We start from the raw sequence: 26,767 nt of genomic DNA on the forward strand, positions 1-26,767 counted from the left end.
ATAAGTATAGAGTTCTTTCTAGGTTTTTTCCAGAGCAAAATACGAGATCTTTCTAGAGTGAAGATTAGAAATTGAAAGCCCATGAGTGTAAATCCAAGCCCTATTTAGTGGTTTGACCATATGGCAAGTTGAATTTGTGTGCTGTGACTGGAAGCTACGAGAGACATAGTCTTTTTGCTGATATGGCAGCACATGGTCATGGAAGAAACCACACACTTGGGGCGAGTCATAACCTGGGGAATGGGGTAGGTGGACGCAACCTAGGAAATGACTTTGTACTTCCATGTAAAACAATGCCACCCCAGAACCAGAAACAGCATCTAAATGGACCAACCATCATTATAAAAACTTAGTCCATTCTATTATGTCTCTTATTGCTGTCCAGCTATTTAGCAACTTTAGTTCCCACTCTGACTCCACCAGCCAATTTTTATATTCAAAGAAAAAAAACATTCCTCTTAGTATGATCCCCACTTGGACCAGTATATATAGCCAACATACAAAATCCATTCCAGAAACCACTTGAAGTCATAAACTAGCATCTAAAAACAGTGTATATGGCTGCTTCTTTTTCATATTATAATTCAAATGTCTTTGTAGTGGCTGTGACCACATCTCTTTTGGTTGGCTCCTTGTTGGTGGCCTCAGCTGGTAACTTCAACCAAGATGTTGATATCACATGGGGAGATGGCCGTGCTAAGATACTCAACAATGGCAAGCTTCTTACCCTCTCTCTTGACAAAACCTCTGGCTCGGGCTTCCAATCTAAGAATGAATACTTGTTTGGAAAAATTGATATGAAACTTAAGCTTGTCCCTGGCAATTCTGCTGGCACAGTCACTGCCTACTATGTAAGTTCATGTCCAAATATTTGTTGCTTAAAATCACAATAAACTTCATAGTTTTTGTCACAACTTATTGAAGCGGTAGATTGTGATTAGTGTAACATTAATTTATTATCAGATAATTATTGACATATACTAATCAAGCTTGTCAGGTTGGTAATTGTGAAATTTGTTCAATCATTATCTAACCAATTGGTCAGAGCTCATATTTATACAAATATGTAAAAATGTTTATGTTGCAGTTACGCTCACAAGGTTCATCATGGGATGAGATAGACTTTGAGTTCTTGGGGAACCTGAGTGGTGATCCTTATATTGTCCATACTAATGTTTACACCCATGGCAAGGGCGACAGAGAGCAGCAATTCTACCTCTGGTTCGACCCCACGGCTGACTTTCACACTTATTCCATACTATGGAACCCAGGAAACATTATGTAAGTAATTAAGCATAAACGTCCATGTATATGATGAGTAGTAATTGTCTCACACTTTCAATACCCATACTTTACACATATACATCATTTAAAAAGTGTGTATATTGTATTCACAATTTTTTTCAAAATGTGTACGTAGATATTGTGAATATTGGGATTGTGATACAATAATTTTCCTAAAAATATATTCCATGATAAACTCAATTGAGAACATGACATTTTAAAATTTATTTTTACATTGAAAAAGTTAACAGATGCTTTAAGATTATTGATTTAGGAAATATTTTTAGTAACTTTTTAGGTGAAAAAAAAAAAAAAAAACTTATTTTTTTGACTTTTTTTTTAAATATTTCTAATGAAAATGGTATCAAAACATTTTTTAAATGGTCTATTAACAAATACCTTAAAACCACATATTAACTTTTATATTTTACATTTTCACGGTTTGTATTTATTTTTACATTTCACATAGTACAAATTACCATGATTAGATTTATAAATTTAATTAAAAAAAAAAAAGAGAATATCACTTTTTTTTGGGTGCATGGCTTCTCGCATTGGCTTGTGCATCACTAATTTGTTTCTTTATTCAGATTCTACGTTGATGGTAGACCAATTAGAGAGTTCAAGAACTTGGAGTCTTTTGGCATTCCTTACCCGAAGAACCAGTCAATGAGGGTGTACTCTAGCTTATGGAACGCTGATGATTGGGCCACAAGAGGAGGGCTTGTGAAGACGGACTGGACTCAAGCACCTTTCACTGCTTCCTTCCGGAGCTTCAATGCCAATGCTTGTATTTGGTCTAATGGTGTGTCTTCTTGTAGCTCATCCAACTCTACCAGTAAGGCATGGCTCTCCCAAGAGCTCGATTCTAGGAGCCAAAAGAGGCTGACATGGGTGCAGAAGAATTACATGGTCTACAATTATTGCTCGGACACAAAGCGATTCCCTCAGGGCCTCCCACTGGAATGCACTGTCACCACCAAGGCATAGGATGCAAAATTTCGTAGGAAAATTTTTTACGTGCTCAAGTTATTGTTTCTATTGCACGGAATTTGTTTTCTTTGTGCCATTTTGATTATTAAAAAGACAATAACGGACCATTTCTGTAGTGGGATGTACTATAAATTGATAAAATTAAATGCTTGATAAAGTTTTCTTTTTGCTAGAGGAACATCGAAACTATGCATGAATATTTTAGCAAGGAGTAGAATGGGACCCTAAACACACTGAAAAAGAATATAATGTTCTATTTGGACTAATAAAGTTACAAATGGGACTCTAGGTTTGTTAGCTTCGGCCTAGCCTGATTAAATTTAACGTCCCTTGCAATATTTATTTAATTTTTCATTTTTACTACACGTTTTTTTAGAGAAAAATTTCTACACGTTTGTTCAAGGCTAAAGTACAATGTCATATGTTTGCTTGTGTTTTGGCAATGAACGGATAGGACCATTCATCAAAAATAGAATGGATAGGACTTAGGAGGGTACGAAGTTTTGGTGTTTAATTTGCCTCTATAAGGTGTTGTCTTTGAATGGATGAGTGTACAAATAAGCCACGTAGTGACATTTTTTTTTTTTTTTTTTTTTTTTTTGAATACGGGAGTGGCATTGCAGTTTAGGAAAAAAAAAGTTGGATAGGTAATGCATTTGTTTGTTCAACAGGCTAAAGGACAATGTCATATGTTTGCTTGTGTTTTGGCAATGAATGGTTTGCTTGTGTTTTAATTTGGCAATGAATGGATAGGACCATTCATCAAAAAAAGAATGGATGGGACTTAGGAGGTTACGAAGTTTTGGTGTTTTATTTGCCTCTGTAAGGTGTTTTCTTTGAATGGATGAATGTACAAATAAGCCAAGTAGTGACATTTTTTTTTTAATATGGGAGTGGCATTGCAGTTTAAAAAAGAAAAAAAGTTGGATAGGTAATGCATTTGTTTTATTTTTTACATCTTTTTCAACCGGTGAAAAAGCACATGCAATGCATTTGCTTGTCTTTCCACAATTCAGTGGAAGTCTATAAATTAGTACAATTTGGCAGAAAAATTATTAGGTACATTTAGGATACAAGTATATAATATCCCCATCTCGTATAAATGTTAAATTTTATTATGAATTAAATACATGAAAAATATTATTATGTGAGATGATGAATTACCATGCTATTGTATTTTTAAGAGTACTAAATAATTATTTTGTTTTGAAATGTGATGTCATCATTTCTCATATATCCTACCTTGTAATTAATGTACTCACCTTCAAATTAGGGGCATATCCTTTTTAATTCCCAGTCAATTTCTTGAGCCATTACTTCTTATTATTTTTTCCTCCAAATCTGGTAACATGCACTTTCCCTACCCAGTTGATCCAAGAGATGAGCTATGCTAGAGTCTCCAAATTAATTTAACATATTCTTGTAGCAAGAGATGAGCTATTCTAGAGTTAATGAAACTGAACTTTCATTCAGACTTCCAAATTTTATATATTTATTGTTATATAGATGTGACTGCTTAGTGCTTACAAATACAAGGTGTGTAGAACATTTGAAGCAGTCTGTGATGGATAAAGGAGAATATAGAATGGAGAAAACAGGTGAAATTTAAGTGGTTTGATGATACAACTTACATCCACTTACAAGAGCTTAACGTTACATTTTTCTTATTCAATTTTCTTGAAAGTCTGATTAAAAAAATTTTGGGAAATCAGGGAATGGGAGCAGGGTCTAACCGGTTTGATATGTATGTTTCATTCTATTTGAATCACAATAGCATATTTATTTAAGAGGAAATAGATGAAATTATTTGACTAATTTGAATCCATGGATAAATTTAATTACATGGCCTAGACTTTTAGAGTGAACCACCAGTCCCCTATATATATATCAAGCTAGCTATAGGTGCAAAGGGAGAAAAATCTCATTTGATAACATAAGTACAATATAAATTAATTTATACAGCTGTATAACAATAGCCTAGCCTATATTTTGAGCATATTTTTTATTTTTAAGCATAGCCTATTTTTTTTAATAAAAAGAAAATTGATATATTATGATTCAAACTTTAGTTCTCTTTCAAAGAGAGACCAATTACAAGGTTTGTTGGTAATTTTTAAAATTTTTATTATAAGCATAGTCAAACAAATGGAAGCCCAACAAAATAAAAGCTGAAAAATATAATATTGTAATAATAGAAAATAAGAGAAATAGAAAATGGGAAAGTTCGTAGCATAGCCAAATGGAAGAGGTTTGAACACAGTAGATGCGACAAAAATGACAAAGTTGCAATTTCATATGTTGAGGGGCCAGTTGATTCATAAACTATGTAGACGTGTTTCCATTTAAGTAATACACGGCAATGACCGAAAGCCCATACATGCAATGCTGTGATGGCGGGGTCCTATGAAACGCACTACGCTTACATCTTTGGAATTTGGTGTTTGGTTTCTGCTCAAACCGCGTGTAATGGTTGGACATTCATCACCAATATGAGGATTGAGGCGGCACCGACCCCAATTGTCTCTATCAAATATATAGCAAAATTTGTGAAAGTTTTATGAAAAGATCAAACGCTGTAGTCAATGTCTAGCTGTTACCAACTCTCTCTAATACACCAACTCTAACTATATTCTATTCGGCAAGAATTAGGAACCTTCTAATTAGACACCTCTTCACCCCTATATAAATTGTGCAAAAATATGACTTAGTTGCACATCAAAGTCTTAGTTCAAGACAAACACTAAAGTTTCACTACTGTTTATCATAAACAACCTCTCTATCTCTTTAATATTGTTGCTTTCAAAACATCAACCAATGGCTTCTTTCTCTTTAATTCGTTCATCTTGTCCGCTAGTTGTGATAATGGCTAGCTCTCTGATGTTGGCTTTTGCGGGTAATTTCTACCAAGACTTTGACCTTACATGGGGAGATGGCCGAGCTCAGATACTCAACAATGGAGAGCTTCTTACTCTCTCCCTTGACAAAGCCTCTGGCTCTGGTTTCAACTCCAAGAATGAGTATCTGTTTGGCAAGATTGATATGCAACTCAAGCTTGTTTCTGGTAACTCTGCTGGCACCGTGACTGCCTACTATGTAAGTTCTTGTTGACAATATTGTTGCTCCTAAAAATTTATCCAATGAGATATTTCAACTTGTTAGTGATTAGATATATTAAAGATACTAATTTTTTACATAGCATATGCTAATTATGACTTAAATATTGCAGCTACGCTCAGAAGAATCATTGTGGGATGAGATAGACTTTGAATTTTTGGGCAACCTAAGCGGTGATCCATACATTGTTCACACAAATATATTCAGCCAAGGCAAAGGCAACAGAGAGCAGCAATTCTACCTATGGTTTGACCCCACCGCTGATTTCCACACCTATTCCATTCTTTGGAATCCCCAACGCATCATGTAAGCACAAAATCCATTAGATAAATATCCCAGAATTGATTTTTACTATTGTGGTTCTTCCTTTCTTAAAACTACATATACTGACACCTTTTTTGTTCTTTTCTCAGCTTATCTGTAGATGGCACTCCCATTAGAGAGTTCAAGAACTTGGAGTCAATTGGCGTTCCATTTCCAAAAAACCAGTCCATGAAGATACACTCAAGCCTCTGGAATGCTGATGATTGGGCCACAAGGGGTGGACTCGTGAAGACAGATTGGACACAAGCTCCTTTCACAGCTTCCTATAGAAACTTCAGTGCAAGTGCTTGTGTTTGGTCCTCCGGGGCATCTTCTTGTAGTTCAACTTCACCTTCCACCTCGGGTAGCAATGCTTGGCTCTCCGAACAGATGGACTCAACAAGCCAAGAGAGGCTCCAGTGGGTGCAAAAGAATTACATGATATACAACTACTGCACAGACACTAAGCGATTTCCTCAAGGCCTTCCTCCAGAATGCACTGCCGCAAACACGTCCTAAATACAACACATCTTCCTCATACTTTTCCCCATTTAGTCATATACTTGTTTCTGAAAGTTGTACAATGCAATTACTTCATTCGTTATATATGTTGTAACCACAAAACTTGATACAATATTATTGATCACTTTCACGGAGTAACATGACTAATTGATACGTACAAATATATACGTGACTTATTATTATTATTATCTATATATATATATATATATATAACCGAAGCTTTTGAAGCTTTCACAATTTTCCACGTCAGCACAGTATTAAAAAAAAAAAAAAACGTAATAAAACTTTTTTTAAACCCGACTCTGCCTTTCCCTTTCACGAAGACTTTGCCTTTCCCTTTCACGATGTTATGCCTTCTCTTCCTTGCCTTCCTCTACTAGCTCCTCCTCCATTAGACCCACGACAAACCAACAACAAAGCATCTAAAGACACCTACCCACCATACCCCATAGATTCCTCAATCAAAACCCACCATACCCACTAACCAACAGACCAACTCCATCAAACCCGTTTCCCATTTTTCAACTTTCAAGCATTTGATAGAAGAAGAAGAGAAGAAACGCAGTGGATCTTATTGTGGGCAAAAGAAAATAAAAATAAAGAGAAGATGAAAGAGATGACAGAGAGATACGGAGGGCACTGTGAAAAAAATATAAGAGACTTACAGTAAAGATTTGGGGCATTCAAACGAAGAAGACGAAGACTATAAGAAGAGAAGAGTCAAAAGACAAACCAACAGTCTAGACTCTGACTCCTTCTTATAGAAGAGATGAATCTTAAAAAAAAAAAAAAAATCATAAGCTCACCAAACGTGTTTCTAAGCCTAAATAGTTTCAAGTTTCAATGTATTGGTTTCCAGCTTTTTCTAGAGTAGAAAGCTAAAGGCTGTTTTTTTATTACTTAAAAATAAATAAAAATAGTGAGTGGTTGATAAGGTGCTGGTAACTTAACAATACTTATCCAAGAGTAATATTTCTACTGTTTCTAGAATTTATATATATATATATATATATATATATATATATGAAGTAAATGATTCTTTTTGTACATACAAGACGTGCTTTGACTTTCATATTTATTGTCCATTTGTACTGTTTACAACTATCCAAAATGTGAATTTTGTTTATAGAAAAATTATAAATGAATATTTTAATAACATTGCTATAACTATAGGAGAAGTTACAGTGAAGAAAAGAAAAAAGGAGAAAAAAGAAGAAGAAAGAGATGAAAAAGAGTTATAGTGAGAGGAGATAATCATGTAGGGAGGGGTAGATTTTAGCTTCATAGAAGGTGCGTCTATATTTACTAAATTACAAAAAGACCAATTTGGTTTTTTTTTTTTTTTTTTTTTTCCTTTAAAACTTCCAATTTACATCGCTTTTAAGATTTTCTTTTACTGTGCATTAGATTATTATTATTATTATTATTATCATAATAGAAATAATTTATATATATTAGCAATAATCCAAAATAATTCAGTGCTGAAATATTCTATTATTATTATTATTATTCTAGAATTTTGCAAAAATAAATAAATTTTTGCAAAATCCTAAATTAAATTATATCTTGCAGTTCAATTTTAGAATTTTGCATGTGTTGCAAATCTATATTTAAAGTGAGAAAATTTTACATAGAAAGATTTTTAGAATGATGATTAATTTTCTATGGTTAAAATGAATCTTTGTATGTAGAAGTTTGATAAATTTTTTTTTTTTTAATGGTTGCTTAAAATGGTTTAATTGATCTATTACTTCGTTGACCATTGCTACAAAGTACAAACATATACAAAATAAACAGTTTTAGATCTAAAATTATTTGCTAACCAATAATGTTGGCCTGCTATAGCTTATTGTTTGCATATGTGTAGAATTTAAATATAATAATTGCCATTGTATATTTAAAACTTTTATGATTGACCTCTTACAGTATGGTTTTCATGTTAAATTATGTATGATCCCGGTACAAACAATCATAATGTTCATCCACATGTCTCTTATATTTTAACTTCTTTGTGCTCATGTAGAATATGAGTATCATCTAATATTCTAGATTACAGAGTATAAGAAATATATTTATTAAATATAAAATGATATATTTGCCTATCATGATTTGTATAGAGGAAGCATTCATTTATTACATCTTTTTTTCATCTACATATTTTGCAATAATTGTATACAATTGTTTAGTTTTCCTTTAATGTTTGATTATATTTCAAATATAATTATACTTTTGTGGCATGCTTAAAGTAAATATATATCATTTTTGAAAAACTATCCCGTGCATCGCACGGGTTAGCGACTAGTTATTATTACTACGCACATCGTTAAGAGATAAGCTGAGATGTGTTGATAGGTGCTCGTAGAGACACAGCCACGATTTCAAGTGAGTGGGTGCCAATATTTTATATTTGTGTGTGTATATATTGCTTAAAGTGTTCTTAAAACTTAAAGCCCAAAGGTCTAAGCGCTTCACTTAATTTAAATAAATAAAAAAATAAAAAAATAAAAAAAGAAAAGAAAAGTTTATTTAATAAAATTAAACGCACCTCATATGAGCCCTTTTGGCGCTTTTGAAGATGCACAAAGTAAACCTAGGTGTGCATTGAAATTTTTTGTTGAAAAATATATAAATCATTAAAATTAATTCTTTAATTTTAAAAGAAATGACATGAATCATTGATTTATTATGAAAACACTATACTTAAAGTACAATATTACATGCACAAAAATTGTTTAAATATCAAAAGTCAAGAACCAAAAGGATGATAAATGTTTGACTGAGTGCTGAATATTTACAAGATTGGAAATGTGACCCAACTGTTTGATCAAAATCGATTGGCCTCAAAGGAATCGATGGTCGGCAATGGGTTATCGCCCTAAAACCCAACCCCTAGAGCATCAGCAATAAAAGTGTTAAAAATTTATAAAGCTATTTTTAATTCCTCAAAACTCTAAAAAATGGCCAACATCAATGGTGCCAAAGCCAAAATTTTTTGGCAATTGCTATAGTGAACTACCAAGACTAGTAGTTCACTGTAGCAAGAAGGGATAAAAAAAAAAATACTTTATTAAATTTGTGCCTTTTGTTGGGTTTTTGTGGTAGAAAGGAAGAGGGAAGAAGTGAGAAAGAAATTAATTAAAAACGAATAGTGTCTACCTAATGAAAAAAGAAAAAGAAAAAAAAAAATTGATGCATGGTGTGCTGTGAAATTGTGTGTTAAAATAGATAAAGTAACATTTTGAAATGTTAAATACTAAAAATTTTAGCTCCACCGATGTGAATGCTCTTATTGGTCAATCCATAGGTGTGGGTGTTTGTCACTCATCTAACTTGACCCCCTGGCCTATATCTCCCACCCCTCCTTCATTAGGTCATCTCTTTCATTTCAAGTCTCCAATCTCACTTGCCTTCCTCTTGCACCGAAGACCTCATATCTAACACCAACATTCAGTCCAATCGAGTTGTCTGATTAAGTTAAATGGTGACAAGATTTGTTTCTTCTGAACACTTTGTTAATTTGGATATGGGAGAAGAGGAGGGAAGAGAAGGGATTAGAAAGGAAGTGACCTAAATTTCAAATGTTAATTTGGTTACAATTATGGAAGGGAAGAAGTGAGAAAAATGACGGATTGTATTTCTCCTAGGCCTAAAAATTTGTGCCTACCCAAAATGGATGGATAAGGAGGGAATGATGAAATTATAGTAGGCTAGTTTTAAATGAATTTACTGAAATGCCCTTTGGTTTTAAAGGTGGTAAAAAATGTCAAAGATAAATAAGGGCATAAAGGTAAAAATACACAAAATACCTTTCCTTCCCCTTTTGAAACCAAACAAAGGAAAGAATTGAAATTCTTTCATTTCTTTCCTATATCCAAACACATTTAAGGAAGCTAACTTTCCATACTTTCTTTTCTCTTTCCCTTCCCTTTCTCTTTTCTCTCTCTTCCCTCCCCCTAACTACAACCAAACAAAGTGTAAAGGAAATGGTTAGATCGAGTGGCAAGTTTACTCTCCACTGGAGCTTGAGTGACTAGTGAACAGTTGTAGTGGTTTATGCTACTTAGTGCTTATGAATGTATTTTGTTTAGATTTTTTTTTTCTATTATCATATGGAGACAAGGTTATGCATGAGATTCTTGGTTTTGTCTTTGTTCACTAAATACATAATAGGTTCACTTTCCAGCTATGGTTTTTTTTTTTTTTTTTTGAGAAACTCTAGCAATGTTTATAGAAAGTGTATATAAATTAAATGTTAATTGAAGAGTCTATAATTGTAGTCAATAATTGAATCATCTTATAACTTTTTTTTTTTTTGAGAAAGTGATAAAACATTATTGTGATTTAATTATTGTGATAATTCAAATTAAATCATCCTATAACTAATTGGATAATTTAAGGAATGCTTTATCCAACAAAAAAATATCCTAGCCAGCCTAGTATTAAAAAAGCATTATTTATTTTTATTTTTTTGTCTTTGTTGGTAAATGATTGTATCTTAATGTATTTATAAACAACAATTTTGAGTATTTATAATTTTTTAATAGTATATGGATGCCTATTTGAAGTTTTTTTTTTTTTTTTTTTCTTTATACTCCGGCCTCCACTAGCTTAAAATCTTGGATCCGTTCCTGCTTGAAAGTAAATAGTAGAGTGGAGGTGACCATCTTGACTTTGGTATAGAGTATCATGAATAGGTCAATTGGCAAAAAAATTAAGAAATAATTAGTCAGTAACATTTGCAATGCAAGAAATTTTTTTATTGTATTTTTTAAAAATATAAAATTTGATAATTATAGTAGTTATTAATAGGTCTTTGTTATGATTATGTTTGAATCTAATATATAATTTATATTTATTCTATCATTTAAACATCATGTGTCAATATTCTAATTAAAGGGAAATGCAAATATAGAAGGATTTATAAGAAATCTTTATATAATTTAAAATTCAATTAAAATAATTAGATGTATAATTGTAAAACTTTAACAATTTATGTGATGCTATATTAAGAGGCCAATCAAAAGTCAAACTTTTTTTATTATTTATATATTACTAGTTGGTAACTCGTGTAATGTACGAAAAGGAACATAATATGATTTTTTTTTTTTTTGCCTAAATAGGAAATGTGTAATAATTATGGTAATAATTATTAGGTAACCTTATGATTGTGTTTGTATATGAAACTGTACGGTATATGGCTAGAAACCATTCTTCCAGGCCCAAGGTCCATGAAAAATATTACACTTGGGCCTACCCCACAAGTTCGGCCCATAGGAGGGCCAGAAGTACCAGCCCACTAGCCCTTGTCTTGGTTTCCAAGCGTACCTTGGTGACTGAATAACTAGCACTAACACCGATATTGTTCGATAATCTTCAATGCCCCAGGAAACTACGCTGCCGCAAGTTCCAACGAGATAACTTCCATTCCCAACAACATTTATCCCCTGTCAGGAATAATTAGTTTGGGCCCCACCCGCACGAGTGGAGTCAGAACCTAATCATGGTTCCACCACTAATCTCAATCTATATATAGTGAAAAGAACGATGGAAAAAGGGCTGGAAAATTGTATGTAAGATTGTGAGAGTAATCGAGCACACCCCCAGAGAGTGTCCCTGTTGATGTCTAGTTCCAGAGCCCAAGTAGGGATTGCCCATAGTAGGATACCCAACACCCACTATACAAGTAAATTGTAAGCCCAAAACCTAGGACTAGAAGAGTTAGGGACTTCGGGCATGCACAAAAACTATATATATATAACTTTAATTTGGATTCTAATTGTGTCTTGACTTTGATATAATACCAGTTGGTAAGTGGTGCAAATGCAATGCATGAGAAATTTTAATATGATATGATTTTTATTCTCTCTTTTATTTTTTATTTTTTTTATTTTAAATATGAAATTTGACAATTATGGCACTTATTAAGAGACATTATTTTGAATCTGTTTTTATATAAAACTATATATTCTAACATTAGGTATTTATTATAATTGTGTTTTGGTATATGAAAAAATTACATTATATATTCTAATATTTAAATATTAAATAAAATACAACATATGTACCAAGATTTTAATGGAGTGTTTAATTATAGAATAAATTTTAAATTTAATTGAAAAACACACACACAGAGATATATATATATATATATATATATATTAAAATAATAAGATGTAAAATTGAGAAGTCTTAAAAACAAAAACTTATGTGACACAATATTATACCAACCAAAAGTTACACGACTTCAATCTTATGATATAATATAGATATTAGGTATATTGAACTCAATAGTTTCCATTTAATATACAAACTACTCATTGTCCCACATTGCTTAAGATAACGTGTTGTGTGTAGTATAACTTACAACATCTTTCCTAAAAAGTTACCATGACTTTTGAGTAGGTTATGGTGTATCTTTGTGTTAGAACATTTTTCCCCCTCCCTTGTGTGTGTGTTGTTTCTCAAAAAATAAAAATAAATATACAACCTGAATCACTTACTAGTTTCAAACGGAATTTAAAACATTTGTTATGACTAAATTCAAATTTAATCAGAGAAAATTCAATTAATGATTCAATATCTTACCAAACATTGCTAAATTCTCAACATAACTTCTTACAAAAAGTAACATTTTTATTCTGCTGTGAGTATAATTAATCAATAATCAAACTGCTAAATGATTTTTAGTTTTTTACCTGGAAAAAATTGCTAAAGGATTCAAATTGGATCAAATTAATTCTAATAAAAAAAAATAACCTCAACTCTCAAGGTTCATTTTCCAATATTTACAAAAGGCTTAAGAAAATTATTAATTTTTATCGAAATTTATTTAAATACAAGACTTATTATACAATACTAAATCTTAATCCTTAATTTCCCTTTAGATCAACTTTTTGCTAATTTGTTAAAAGTGGATAAAAGTATAAAAGGGTAACTAAACTAAAGCCAGTCTACACATTAAAAAAAAAAAAAAAAAAAAAAAAAAAAAAAAAAAAAAAAATTTGAAATCTAAAAGCTAAACTGCGGCCAGTTAATCTCATCGTTTAGTTTATAAGAGAACCTTCAAATAAGACCTTAAGAATTTTATAAACGTTTTACAACAAAGTCAATCAACTAGTCTGCCATAGCATATAAGTATACCAATAATATTTTTCTTCTTTTCTCACAACAACAGATGTCCAAAAAATAAATTGATTGAACCAGTCCATTTTTCTGAGATTCTTCCAAAAATCATAAACGTGTTGACAACCCAATTGGAAATGAGAGAGCAATACACGCCATAGGGCCTAACCAAGTAGCCACCGCCACAAACAAAAGTATCATATATCATTATCAAACCCAGGAAAAAAAAAGTACCAAAATTATTTGTATTTTTCGAAATATTGCTATTTTCCGTGACATACGCTCCCAGAGACAAACCTAGTATATGATAATTAATAATATGTATATATGTGAGGACCCTATCTAGCTGGATCATGGAGCCCCACTAACCCATTGTAGTTGATTACAACTATCAATTTTACAACTCACTCTTTTCTAATCAATGACAATGAACCTTCCAAGTCTTTGTAGTATATAAAATGCTACGCATTGAATCAAAATCAAATCAAATATCAAGATAGATTCCAATATCATTGTCTCTACCAATTACATTTCCAACCAGAAAACATCAAATATGGCTTTTAGTCCTTCAAATGCTTCGGCGGGGCTGCAAATATCTCTGCTGCTTAGCTTTTTCATGGCTGCATTTGCTGGTCCATTCCTCGATTCCTTTGACTATAATTGGGGACAGAGTAATTCTCAGATACTCAACAACGGAGACCTCCTTACGCTCTCCCTTACCAAGGAAAGTGGGTCAGGCTTCGTGTCCAAGAATCAGTATGTTTATGCAAAGATTGACATGAATATCAAGCTTGTTGCTGGCAATTCTGCTGGAACTGTCACTGCCTACTATGTAAGTATCATGCATATTGCCATAGAGAAATAACTCTAGCACGTATGTTAACACACAAAAACGTACACACATAAGATTTAATCTGAAGTCATGACTTCATTGGAAATCATGGCTTCATAGGTGTGTGTACATTTGTGTGCGTTTGTGTAATAAACACCCCCTTGCCAATAACTTTTAGATCAATTGATACTTTTTTTAGTCCTTCAACAAAGTCCAAATTTGAATGTATGTATGTCTATATATCATGTATATATATTGCATTTTGTGTTTTCCCCTAAACTTTCTTCGTGTATTTTCCCTTGACTTACAAGATTTCTGTGTGCTCCAGCTGTCCTCACAAGGGCAATACCATGATGAGATAGACTTTGAATTCCTGGGAAACCTAAGTGGTGATCCTTACATCCTTCACACAAATGTCTACTGCCATGGCCAGGGCGATAAAGAACAGCAATTCTACCTTTGGTTCGATCCCACTGCTGATTTCCACACCTACACCATCCTATGGAATACCCAAGCAATTTTGTAAGAACACATGCATATCTTGCACAATTGCATTATATGTTAGACTTATGATTAAATAATTAAATTTATTATTTTCTAATAATTTAAAATATTGAGATAATCTGTACATAATTTATAAAAGTATGTCATAATTTCATAAGTTAGCTTCAAAGTTTTGAAAGAATTAGTAATTTATCATTATACTTGTGAGTTTCTTGATTCCATGCATATTAACCCTATATACATTTTTTTTTCGATATTTTAGCTTCTATGTAGATGGCATCCCCATTAGAGAGTTCAAGAACCTTGAGTCAAGTGGTATTCCTTTCCCAAGTTACCAGCCAATGAAACTATACTCTAGTATTTGGGATGCTGATAACTGGGCAACAAGAGGTGGACTTGTCAAGATAGATTGGACCCAAGCACCCTTCACTGCATCCTATACGAATTTCAATGACAAAAATGCTTGTGTTTCATATTATGGTACCATAACTTCTTGCAATACTCCAAATTCTAACCTCAACAACAATGGTTGGCTCTGGCAGACGCTTGATTACAGTGACCAGGGGAAGCTGAAATGGGTTCAGGACAATTACATGATCTACAATTACTGTACAGATTCAAAGCGCTTTCCTCAAGGGTTTCCTCCAGAATGTTACGTCAACAACAAGTACTAGATGGGATGCACTCATAGTTTCTCCCTCTCTTCCATTTGATTTCCATAATTCCTTTTTGGCTTTAACTTTTCTTTTTTAAATTATATATTACATTTGTTTGTTGTCCCAAATAAACATTGAATATTTTTACTGTGTGTCATAGGTCGTGTACGATGAAAGAGCTAATGTTATCCCTATGTTATTTGGAATACAAAAATAATTTTGGTGTAATCTCATAGTGAAAGCTATTGTATTTATACATGTAATTGCATGATAAGTTAATGCATTCTTGATCTATACAACAACATAATAAATCAAATATTCAGAAGAAAAAAAATGTAATACCGATTGTGTGATATTGATTGTATGAATTCAATTTGGTTGAATTATTTAAGCGTGTACGTGTTGCATATCTGGGCATGCTAAGTCTTACATTAGATGTTTACTAGGTTGAGCTTGAGTTTATAAATATTTATACGAAGTCTCAATTGTACCTTGACTAGTCTTTTTAAGGTATAAGAGCAAATGCACTTTCTTTGAATTATTGCACAAAATTTAAAATCCTAGCTTTATTTAATATGCAAGCCCCATCAAGTTCAAATAACCCCACATTATCACACCACAGTGCCCCTACAATTTTGACGATAGAATGACGCATCATCAAGAGACTTCCTATTAAGTTTTGGAAAATTTTGTGGAAGCTAAGGAATACCAGATTTTTCGAGCAAATGAGCAAGTCAGAAATATCACCTTTGAGAGAGATGAAGTTTTTCTGATATGGAATTTAATTGAAAGTAGTCTCAATGCCAAGAAAATAATGAATAAAACCGAGATCCTTTAGTACTACGACTAATTGCTATTTACAAAAATATCGGCCACACACGCACAAGAACATATGTTCAACTGTTCAAGTATCAGTGTTTCAAAAGCGAAGCATCATATTTTGTAGCAAAAAAACCTTGGGCCATTAAGAAGGTAGACAACCAAGTGAACCATGCACATGGAGCTTTTTTGAACCTATAGAGAAAATGATATAGCTTGTAGACAAAATGAGGCCAAGAGAATCAACATGTATGAATCTTGGGGGCTGAGTCATTTTAATTTCATCTTGTTGATGAAATCCTTTGGCTATGAGACTGCCTTCGATTTGTCAATGGTGCCATCAACCTTCTGTTTGATCCAAAAAAAAAAAAAAAACCATTTAGATCCAACTACGTACACATTCAGTAAGAGAATGTGGTAGGAGAACCAAAGTGCCATTTTTAAGTAATGCATTGATCTCATCACTCATTTCTTGACACTACTGTGAATATTTTGAGGCAACTGAAAAACTCATGAGTTCATGGCACCCATTAAGGAGAAGAAAAAGTAAGAAGGGCTTAGTGTTGACAGGAACGCATGGCCCATAGCACAATGTGGTGTGTACGTTGAGGAGGTAATGTGGATTGAGTAGGATAATTAATTTGAGGAGGGTATATCGTATGAGATCAACAATAAGATGGATTCGTTTTGAATTTTGATGGCTCATAGAAGTGAGAGTGAAATTTAATTTGGAGGAGACATAAGCACCTGTAAGGCGGTAAGATATGAGAGAAATTAGGAATTTTTGAAAAGGAATGCCAAGAGTTCGAATTTTTATACACAACTTGACTCGAGAACATTGCCCCTATATATAGTAGTATCAACTATCAAATGATTGAAAAATATTGACAAGTTGACATTCCTATATTTACAGTCCTCAAAGTGTGATTGAGCTTAAATTTCAAGAAATTATACAGTCTTCTGGTGGATCATGTTACTTGTTCACCATTCTACTAAAAGATTTCCACTTGTTTAAAATTATTGAGTCAGTAATCAATTTTTGTTTTAAATTTTTTTTAACTTAGACATTTTAAACAGATGAGAGTTTTTAAGTAGAATGGTGAACTATGTCACTTATCCACCATAAAGACCTTATAATTTCTCCTAAACCCTGTTGTTGAGCTTGGATATATAGATATAAGATATGGGTGGGAAATGATGTTAATAAAATGTTCAAATATAAATTATTATTGTTAGAAAGAAATTAAAAATATGTTTATTAATTAGATAATAATAAACAACTAGTCTCTTTACACATCTTTACTCGCGCTTTGTGAGAGACTTTACTATTTTTAATAAAAATTGAACATTTTTAAATTATACCGGCAAGAATGGGAGGAATAAATTGAATAATCCTACAATTTAGAAGACTAGATTGAATTTTAGGGAAAGTTAAGTTAGATGGTGAAATTTTTAATTTATCCTAAAACTTATCATAAATTTTTTAGATTGGTTGATAGTGGAGAAGGGAAAGAGAGGGTTCCAATTACAAACATCTTTTATTTTAGTCATATATATGATATATTAAGGTGGCACTACAGGAAAATTGGTTTTTTTCAAGTGTCAAAACCCATATGTATATATAGCTAGAAATTGAGAGAAAATTTAATTAAATTCTTAATTTGACTCTAAATTTTGCTCCACATGTCCATCTAACCTTTTTTTTTTTTTTTTTTTTAAGTCAAGTGAGTTATTGGGTTCAAAATCCAAAAGATCATCCATAACTTTGCTCCACAATCCCTCGAACCGTTCAAATTCTCTCTCTCTCTCTCTCTCTCTCTCTCTCTCTCTCATACCCATTGATCTCTAAAGTAATTTTCTTTTTTTCACCTTCCTCATGGTTATCTACAAAGATTGTACCCATCTTCCCATCAAACACAAACACCTAATATTTCTCTCTCTTATCTCTTTCAAGTGCTAAAGGTTTCTAAAATACTAAATTTCTACTCCATTTAATTTAAATCATAACATGTTACTATTGCTAATAGAATAAGAAATAGTCCCCCAAAACCAAAAACTCAACTAAAATCTTTTTACAAAAAAAAAAAAAAAAAGACACAAACTAAAATAATTCAATTCAACGCACTTCATCTTTCTTTTCTTTTTTTTAGAAAAATAATATTAATGACATTTAAAAATCTCATGCATTTTTTTTTGTAGTGTGAAAGCCCAATCAATAATCCAATTGGATTCTAATTGAGCCCTAATTTTATGCCACGTGTACTTAATTTCCTTTATACTTTAGAGTTTATTTTTAAATGACATACAATCATGCATCATCTTTTTTTTTTCTTTTTTTTTCTTTTTTTTTTAGAAAAAAATTCATGAATCTAAACACAGAAACTATAAGAACACTAAGTTTGAATTTATGTAATACCATGAACATAAACAACTTGTTACTCAATCATCTATGAAATACCATGAATGAATAATCATTTTTCTACATATACGTGGTTATTCTTAATTAGCTTTAATGAGGGTGGGATTCTATTATTAAAAAAAAATAGGTTTAAATGAAGGTAGAACTTGGACAATTTTAAATTATTCAATTTATTTTTATATCCTAAATATGATACTTTTTAAAGGTATAATTTCTTTTTTTAGAAACAAACACATGCATGCACACATAGGAGAAAAGGAATGATGTTCTAACACAAAGACATATCACGAACTTCACTCACATTTTTAAGGGATATTTTGTCTTTGTTAAATTTGATTACTTTGGAAGTATAGAAAAGTGGAGAACAAGAAGTTTTATTTCTTATATATATGGGTATAGATATATATGACGTGAATTTTTTTTTATGTCAGTATAATGTGAATTCTCTTTTTTTTTTTTTTGAGAAAAAAGACTAAGTATTATTAAGAAAATGCAAAATTAAGATAATGCAGAAAGAATACTGAAGGTATTATTAAGAAAATGCAGCCAAATCTCTTAAAGTTAAATTAAGGAGAAGTAGAAAAATTTCTTGATGCTATTTGTTTTACTTATCCTTTGTGCTTTTTTTTTTCTTTTTTCTTTTTTAGTAATGTTGCAATTTGTATAATTTTAAAATTATTGAACCGATATTAATTTGTTTAGCTGAGCTCATTCTTGATGTGAGTGGAGAATTCAATATAATGCATTTTACATCAAGTAATTTGTTGCATGATTTTCTAAATGGAAAATGCATTTTTTTTTCTTATTTATAAATAATAATAAAAAAATTAAAAAAAAAAAAAAAAAAAAGACGAAAGCCCTATTTTGGTCCCCACATTTTGAGGTCACAATCAATTCGGTCCCTACATTTTAAGAATAATCAATTTGATCTCTATTATTTTCAACTTACAATCAATTTGATCCTTACTATTAAATCACTAAAGAAAAATGTCTACGTGACCATTAAAAATTTAATTGAGATACTGATGTGTCTTAATTTCAACAGCCAACTCAACACGTAGTTTAGTAGTTGGCAAACAAAAGCCACGTAAATGTCACATTCCATCTAAGCTTATCTTGTTTTTCCTTCATCTCATCTCTAAGCTTATCTCTCTCTCTCATTAATCTTTTGTTCTCTCTTATTCATGGCTGAAGAAGCCAAATCCCATGTTCACACAAAAATAACAAAACCCAAAATCCAGAACCACTAAACCCAAATTCACTGCAGATCGACCACGACTTCTCCGGCATCTCCAATCAACAATCTCGATATGGGTTTTGGAGCTTCACGCCATACAAAGGCTATTGGTTGGTGAACCATGCCGTGGTCGGATTTAAATATAGGGACCAAAATTAAAAAACATTTGCATCTCATTTAATTTTTTAAGAGAAATGATATATCTACACCATTTTTACAACAAATCCTAAGTGACAGGTTGTTACTGGTTAATATTGTTGGGACAAAAAAGTAATCTTAGTGTTAGTTTCAAATTTGAACCAATAACAACTAACCACCTATGATTTGTTGTAAAAATATTGTAGACGTAACACCTCTCATTTTTTAATATTAGGCATGCTAACTGTGCAAACCATTTACCACGTAGGCATTTTTTATTAGTGATTTAACGACAAAGACCAAATTAATTGTAAGTTGAAAATAACAAGAACCAGATTAATTGTTCTTAAAATGTAAGGACCAAATTGATTGTAACCCAAAATATAAGAACCAAAATAAAGTTTTTGCAAATATATATATATATATATATATTCGCGTACAAATTCGGTCAACCCAACCCCGACCCAATTATAACCCGCATAAACCTGATCCGCACGTTTCCTCTTCTAAGAATACACGCCACAGGACCTAACCAAGTCGCCACCGCCACAAACGAAAGTATTATATAGCATTATCAAAACTAGGTAAAATAAGTTGCAAAATTATTTTGTATTTTGCATTTTTATTTTTAAGATGGGTAAAGTCAAAGGATATATTTCTATTTTTCGTGACCTACGCTCCCAGAGACTAACCTCGTATGATAATTAATAATAAGAAAAGGGAAGGCTTTGTATATGTGAGGACCCCAGCTAGCTAGATTATGGAGCCCCACTAACCCATTGTAGTTGATTACAACTATCAATTTTACAACTCACTATTTTCAAATCAAAGACTATGAACCTTCCAAGTCTTTGTAGTATATAAAATGCTACCTATTGTACCAAAATCAAATCAAAAATCAAGGTAGACTACTCCAACATCATTGTCTCTACCAATTACATTTCCAACCAGAAAACATCAAATATGGCTTTTAGTCCTTCAAATGCTTCGGTGGGGCTGCAAATATCTCTGCTGCTTAGCTTTTTCACGGCTGCATTTGCTGGTCCATTCCTCGATTCCTTTGACTATAATTGGGGACAGAGTAATTCTCAGATACTCAACAAAGGAGACCTCCTTACGCTCTCCCTTACCAAGGAATGTGGGTCAGGCTTCGTGTCCAAGAATCAGTATGTTTATGCAAAGATTGACATGAATATCAAGCTTGTTGCTGGCAATTCTGCTGGAACTGTCACTGCCTACTATGTAAGTATCATGCATATTGCCATAGAGAAATTACTCTTACACGTATGTTAACACACAAAAACGTACACACACACAAGATTTAATCAGAAATCATGACTTCATTGGAAATCATGCCATAGTTTATATCGCGTGTGTGTGTACATTTGTGTGTTTGTGTGTAATAAACACCCCTTGCCAATAACCTTTAGGTCAACTGACACTTTTTTTAGTCCTTCAACAAAGTCCAAATTTGAATGTATGTATGTCTATACATTATTGCATTTTGTGTTTTCCCCTGAACTTTATTCGTGTATTTTCCCTTGACTTACAAGATTTCTATGTGCTCCAGCTGTCCTCACAAGGGCAATACCATGATGAGATAGACTTTGAATTCCTGGGAAACCTAAGTGGTGATCCTTACATCCTTCACACAAATGTCTTCTGCCATGGCCAGGGCAATAGAGAACAGCAATTCTACCTTTGGTTCGATCCCACTGCTGATTTCCACACCTACACCATCCTGTGGAATACCCAAGCAATTTTGTAAGAACACATGCATATCTTGCGCAATTGCATTATATGTTATGATTAAATAATTAAATTTATTATTTTCTAAAAATTTAAAATTTTGAGATAATTTGTACATAATTTATAAAAGTATGTCATAATTCCATAAGTTAGCTTCAAAGTTTTGAAAGAATTAGTAATTTATCATTATACTTGTGAGTTTCTTGATTCCATGCATATTAACCCTATATACATTTTTTTTTCGATATTTTAGCTTCTATGTAGATGGCATCCCCATTAGAGAGTTCAAGAACCTTGAGTCAAGTGGTATTCCTTTCCCAAGTTACCAGCCAATGAAACTATACTCTAGTATTTGGGATGCTGATAACTGGGCAACAAGAGGTGGACTTGTCAAGATAGATTGGACCCAAGCACCCTTCACTGCATCCTATACGAATTTCAATGACAAGAATGCTTGTGTTTCATATTATGGTACCATAACTTCTTGCAATACTCCAAATTCTAACCTCAACAACAATGGTTGGCTCTGGCAGACGCTTGATTACAGTGACCAGGGGAAGCTGAAATGGGTTCAGGACAATTACATGATCTACAATTACTGTACAGATTCAAAGCGCTTTCCTCAAGGGTTTCCTCCAGAATGTTATGTCAACAAGTACTAGATGGGATGCACTCATAGTTTCTCCCTCTCTTCCATTTGATTTCCATAATTCCTTTTTGGCTTTAACTTTTCTTTTTTAAATTATATATTACATTTGTTTGTTGTCCCAAATAAAGATTGAATATTTTTACTGTGTGTCATAGGACGTGTACAATGAAAGAGCTAATGTTATCCCTATGTGATTTGGAATAAAAAACAATTTTGGAGTAATCTCATAGTGAAAGCTATTGTATTTATACATGTAATTGCATGATAAGTTAATGCATTCTTGATCTGTACAACGACATAATAAATCAAATATTCATAATGTGATACCCTAAATTGTGAATTTAATTGGATTGGATTATTTAAGTGTGTTGAATACATGGGCATGTGCTGAGTCTTATATTAGATTTTTATTAGGTGGAGCTTGGGTTTATAAATATTTATGAAGTCTCCCAATTGTACCTTGACTAGTCTATTTAGGGTATAAAGGCAAATCTTGCTAGCACTTCCCTCGAATTGTTGCACAAAATTTAAAATCCTAGCATTATTTAATATGCAAGCACCATCAAGTTCAAATAACCCCACATTATCACACCATAGTGCCCCTACAATTTTGACAATAGAATGATGCATCATCAAGAGACTTCCCATTAAGTTTTGGAAAGTTTTGTGGAAGTTCATGTGTAGGGAATAAGCATAACTTGGTAAATTTTTCCATACCAGATTTTTCTAGCAACTAAGCAAGTCAGAAATATATCACCATTGAGAGAGATGAAGTTTAGCTGATATCAAATTTAATTGAAAGTAGCCTCAATGCCAAGAACGTAATGAATGGAACCGAGATCCGTTAGTTCTACAACTAATTGCTATTGACAATAATATCATCCACATACACAAGAACATATGTTCAACCGTTCAAATATCACAATGACAGCATGTGAAAAGCGAAGTATCATGTATTTGGTAGCAAAAAACCTTGGGCCATTAAGAAGGTAGACAACCAATAAGGTTGGGGAGGTAATGTGGATTGCCTAGGATAATTAATTTGAGGAGGGTATCGTATGAGATCAACAATAAGATTGACTTGTTCTGAATTTTGATGGCTCATAGAAATGGAATTGAAATTTGGAGGAGACCTAAGCATCGGTAAGACTTGAGAGAAATTAGGAATTTTTGAAAAAGAATGCTAAGAGTTTGAATTTTTATACACAACTTGACTCGAGATTGCCCCTATATTAGTATCACCTATCAAATGATTCAAATCATGTAAAATATTGACCAATTGACATTCCTATATTTACAGTCCTCCTAGTGTGATTGAACCTAGAAAGCACGGACGCAGCTAGGAGGGTGCCGCACCCACGTCCGACGCGGCCAGACGCGGGGCGTGGCGTCCGACGCGGTTGCCGCGCGTCGGTGCCGCGTCCGAGTTTTTTTTTTTTTTTTTTTTTTCTCAGATTCGGGCCAACTCGGCTCGATTCGCGCCAACGCCGCTCGATTCGCGCCGAATCGGCTTCGATTCGCTCCAAATCGGGCTGATTCGGCCAGAATCGGGCCGTATCGGCCATATCGATTCGTATCGGCCGGTGGCCGATACGGCCGATACATGCCGGAAAAGGCCGAAATCTGCCTTGAATCTGGCCGGAAAATCCAAAATTCTCACCTCAGAGGCATATTAATGTGTTTCTTGCCTTCTTCTTTCTTTGTTTTGTGAATCAAAGTATAGTAATGTGTTTTTAAAAAATATTTTAATAGTAAAAATATATAGAAAATATAAATAAAAATATTTTTAATAATTTTTTAATCGCCGAGTCCCACCGCACCCGCACCCGCACCCTACTTTTTCAAAAATTGCCGAGTCCCACACCCGCACCCGCACCCGAGTCCCGAAACGCACCCGTGCTACATAGGATTGAACCTAAACCCCGTTGTAGAGTTTGAACATATAGATATAAGATACATGTGGGAAATGATGTGCATAACATGTTCAAATAAAAATTATTATTGTTAGAAAGAAATTAAAAAAATATTTATTAATTTGATAATAATAAACAACTAGTCTCTTTACATGTGCTTGGTGAGAGACTTTACTATTTTTAATAAAAATAGAACATTTTTAAATTATACCCGCAATAATGGGAGGAATGAATTGAATAATCCTAAAACAGGACTGAATTGAACTTTAGAATTTAGACAAATTAGAGGGTGCAATTTGTAATATAGCTTAAAAATTATCTTAAATTTTTTAGATAGGTTTTTTTTTTATGAAACTTTTTTTTTAGATAGGTTGATGGTGAGGAAGGGAGGAGACAGGGTTCCAACTACAAACATCTTTTATTTTAGTCATATATAATATATTAAGGTGGCACTACATGGAAATTGGTTTTTTTTTTTTCAAAGGGTTAAACTGTTAAACCCTCAAAAAGGGTGAATTGAAACAAGTCCAATTTTTTTGTATTGTGGATGCTCAATCAATAATGCAATTGGATTCTAATCAGTTATACCTTATGGCCTGTTTGGATGGAGGGGAGGGAGAGTGAAGGGGAGTAGAGTATAGTTGGCTAAAAAATAAGCTAATTTTGTGTTAAATCTACTCTACTCCCCCTCCCTCCCCCTTAATCTAAACAGACCATTAGAGTTTATATTTAAATGACATACAAATTCATGCATCTAAACATAGAAACTATAACAAAAGTAAGTTTGAATTTACGTAATACCATGAATCAGGGACCGAGCTATTTTTGGACATGGGGGCAGTGCCCCCCCACCCCCCCCCCCCCCCCCCCCAAAAAAAAAAAAAAAAAAAAGATTTAGCAATTGGGTTCAATAAAATTACACTTACCCCTCGTTAATAATATCATTGATCTTTAAAATAAAATTAACAAGCCCAAATAAATTACCCCAAAAAAAAAATTACCAATAGCAAACTTAAGCCCAACTAGCAACCCAAAACAAACCCATGCAAGACTAAAAAAAAACAAAAAAGGAAAAATATAAATAAGATTCTAGCTAGGAAAGGAGAACAACCACACGGCCACACATGGACACCAAAAAAAAAAACCTAACTAAAACTAAAGACTAAAGCGAAGAGAAAAGAACACCCGACAACACGCGTAAGACCCAAAAAAAAAGGGGGAAATAGAGAGAGAAAACCTAAGCGGCTAAAGAGAAGAGAAGAGAGACTTCGGTATATTTCACATAAGCAGGGAGGAGCAGCGGCAGCACAGCACCGCCCCAGCCACCCAGATTTGGTATATTTCTCTCTCTCTCTCTCTCTCTCTCTCTCTCTCTCACACACATATTTGATGTCTAGTGCAGTGCAAAATATTGTTAACGCTTTGTTAGTTGATTTGATAATCGTTTCTCAAAAAAAAAAAAAAAGTTGATTTGATAATCTGGGTTGTAATTTCTATTTAAAACTAAACATAAATATCAAAGATTCAAAAAAAAGGGGGGGGGGGGGGGGGTGGCGCAAAGAACTCTCTAGTGTAGTCACCAAAAATAGGAGAGAGAGGGGCAGTGAGAGAGAGCATCTAAACACAAAATACTAAACCTCAAATTTAATACAAAACAGAAAACAATTGAATTTCTTCTAATAAAAGATTCCAGCAACTTAATATTATATTAATTGTTTCCATCTCTTTCTTCTTTGATTTCTTTGTTTCATTTTTTTTTATTGTTTTTTTGTTTTTTGTTTTTTCATCTCTAACCAAAGACAAATAATCAAAACACAAAACTAGTTCTCATAAAAGTAATCAAATTGTAACACCAAACTTGAATCAGAACAAGAGAAGAAGAAGATGAAGAAAAAAATAGACAGAAGCAGATCTGACCCAACCTGGTAAGCATCATGCACTTGAAGGAGGGGAGAAGGACGAGCGGCGGTGAGTGGATGATCTCCACCGGCCTTTGCAGCGGCGGCCATCTCTCCCGCTTTCACTCAGCGAGTTCCGTCTCCGCTTTCTCTATCTCTCCGAGTCTGCGAATTCTGTGTGTCTCTCTCTCTCTTCGTATGTGTGTGTGTGTGTGTGTGTGTGTGGAGATGCGAATAAAAGTGACTAGATAAAGTTGAGGTTTTGAGTAACCACTAAACAGTTGAGTCAATCCTTGGTTTTTTTGTTTTTTTTAAGAGTAACTGTGTGGACTGTGGAGTGTGGTCTTTAAAATTAGATAGGCTTTTTAAATAAAATAAAAAATTAGAAAGTTAGTAAATAATAATAATATAGAAAATAGGAAATAGGCAACAATTAATTATTTTTTATAAAAAAATTTAATGAATAAATTCATTCCAAATTACATAAATTTCATAAATGAAAACTATGATTATTGAAAAAAATGACTCTTGAAATATTTTAAAACATTAAATATATAGTAGTTGAGAAGGGATAAAGTATGAATAAAGAAATATTAAAGATATAATATTAAAATG

General features: G+C 32.8%; 4 protein-coding genes and 2 long non-coding RNA genes across 7 annotated transcripts; 4 read left to right on the forward strand and 2 right to left on the reverse strand.

Moving 5' to 3' along the window:
* The first annotated feature begins 510 nt into the window (after nt 1–510).
* LOC126715795 (xyloglucan endotransglucosylase/hydrolase protein 22-like) lies at nt 511–2,449 on the forward strand. Its single transcript, XM_050416589.1, has 3 exons — nt 511–851; nt 1,088–1,281; nt 1,875–2,449. The coding sequence occupies exons 1-3, from the start codon at nt 558–560 to the stop codon at nt 2,272–2,274; spliced, it is 888 nt and encodes a 295-aa protein (XP_050272546.1). The 5' UTR covers nt 511–557; the 3' UTR covers nt 2,275–2,449.
* Nucleotides 2,450–4,978: 2,529 nt separating this feature from the next.
* Nucleotides 4,979–6,354, forward strand: LOC126715797 (probable xyloglucan endotransglucosylase/hydrolase protein 23). Its single transcript, XM_050416592.1, has 3 exons — nt 4,979–5,370; nt 5,504–5,697; nt 5,805–6,354. The coding sequence occupies exons 1-3, from the start codon at nt 5,092–5,094 to the stop codon at nt 6,211–6,213; spliced, it is 882 nt and encodes a 293-aa protein (XP_050272549.1). The 5' UTR covers nt 4,979–5,091; the 3' UTR covers nt 6,214–6,354.
* Nucleotides 6,355–13,692: 7,338 nt separating this feature from the next.
* On the reverse strand, nt 13,693–26,468 carry LOC126715799 (uncharacterized). 2 transcript variants are annotated; one of them, XR_007651930.1, is made up of 3 exons: nt 26,177–26,396; nt 21,054–21,684; nt 13,693–14,038 (listed from the first exon to the last, which is right to left on the reverse strand). It is a non-coding gene; the product is annotated as an uncharacterized LOC126715799 (long non-coding RNA). The 2 variants fall into 2 exon arrangements; XR_007651929.1 differs by lacking the exon at nt 13,693–14,038 and having other exon boundaries at nt 20,655–21,684; nt 26,177–26,468.
* LOC126715796 (probable xyloglucan endotransglucosylase/hydrolase protein 23) lies at nt 13,892–15,558 on the forward strand. Its single transcript, XM_050416591.1, has 3 exons — nt 13,892–14,170; nt 14,499–14,692; nt 14,937–15,558. The coding sequence occupies exons 1-3, from the start codon at nt 13,892–13,894 to the stop codon at nt 15,346–15,348; spliced, it is 885 nt and encodes a 294-aa protein (XP_050272548.1). The 3' UTR covers nt 15,349–15,558.
* Nucleotides 20,907–22,563, forward strand: LOC126715798 (putative xyloglucan endotransglucosylase/hydrolase protein 13). The gene is made up of 3 exons (XM_050416593.1): nt 20,907–21,185; nt 21,514–21,707; nt 21,946–22,563. Exons 1-3 carry the CDS (start codon nt 20,907–20,909, stop codon nt 22,352–22,354), a joined length of 882 nt encoding a protein of 293 aa, XP_050272550.1. The 3' UTR covers nt 22,355–22,563.
* LOC126715800 (uncharacterized) lies at nt 21,937–25,130 on the reverse strand. The gene is made up of 2 exons (XR_007651931.1): nt 24,257–25,130; nt 21,937–23,661 (listed from the first exon to the last, which is right to left on the reverse strand). It is a non-coding gene; the product is annotated as an uncharacterized LOC126715800 (long non-coding RNA).
* Nucleotides 26,469–26,767: the final 299 nt, after the last annotated feature.

Source organism: Quercus robur, chromosome 2 (genome assembly GCF_932294415.1).
Source record: "Quercus robur chromosome 2, dhQueRobu3.1, whole genome shotgun sequence".
In the NCBI taxonomy this organism is placed as follows: domain Eukaryota; kingdom Viridiplantae; phylum Streptophyta; class Magnoliopsida; order Fagales; family Fagaceae; genus Quercus; species Quercus robur.

Excerpts from the sequence above, each read along its gene's own strand:
- LOC126715798 (XM_050416593.1), top strand. The coding sequence starts at position 20,907 with ATGGCTTTTAGTCCTTCAAATGCTTCGGTGGGGCTGCAAATATCTCTG. Across the intron at positions 21,186-21,513 it reads GAACTGTCACTGCCTACTAT|CTGTCCTCACAAGGGCAATA; the intron begins GTAAGTATCATG and ends TATGTGCTCCAG. Across the intron at positions 21,708-21,945 it reads TGGAATACCCAAGCAATTTT|CTTCTATGTAGATGGCATCC; the intron begins GTAAGAACACAT and ends TCGATATTTTAG.
- LOC126715795 (XM_050416589.1), top strand. The coding sequence starts at position 558 with ATGGCTGCTTCTTTTTCATATTATAATTCAAATGTCTTTGTAGTGGCT. Across the intron at positions 852-1,087 it reads GCACAGTCACTGCCTACTAT|TTACGCTCACAAGGTTCATC; the intron begins GTAAGTTCATGT and ends TTTATGTTGCAG. Across the intron at positions 1,282-1,874 it reads TGGAACCCAGGAAACATTAT|ATTCTACGTTGATGGTAGAC; the intron begins GTAAGTAATTAA and ends TTCTTTATTCAG.
- LOC126715796 (XM_050416591.1), top strand. The coding sequence starts at position 13,892 with ATGGCTTTTAGTCCTTCAAATGCTTCGGCGGGGCTGCAAATATCTCTG. Across the intron at positions 14,171-14,498 it reads GAACTGTCACTGCCTACTAT|CTGTCCTCACAAGGGCAATA; the intron begins GTAAGTATCATG and ends TGTGTGCTCCAG. Across the intron at positions 14,693-14,936 it reads TGGAATACCCAAGCAATTTT|CTTCTATGTAGATGGCATCC; the intron begins GTAAGAACACAT and ends TCGATATTTTAG.
- LOC126715797 (XM_050416592.1), top strand. The coding sequence starts at position 5,092 with ATGGCTTCTTTCTCTTTAATTCGTTCATCTTGTCCGCTAGTTGTGATA. Across the intron at positions 5,371-5,503 it reads GCACCGTGACTGCCTACTAT|CTACGCTCAGAAGAATCATT; the intron begins GTAAGTTCTTGT and ends TAAATATTGCAG. Across the intron at positions 5,698-5,804 it reads TGGAATCCCCAACGCATCAT|CTTATCTGTAGATGGCACTC; the intron begins GTAAGCACAAAA and ends TTCTTTTCTCAG.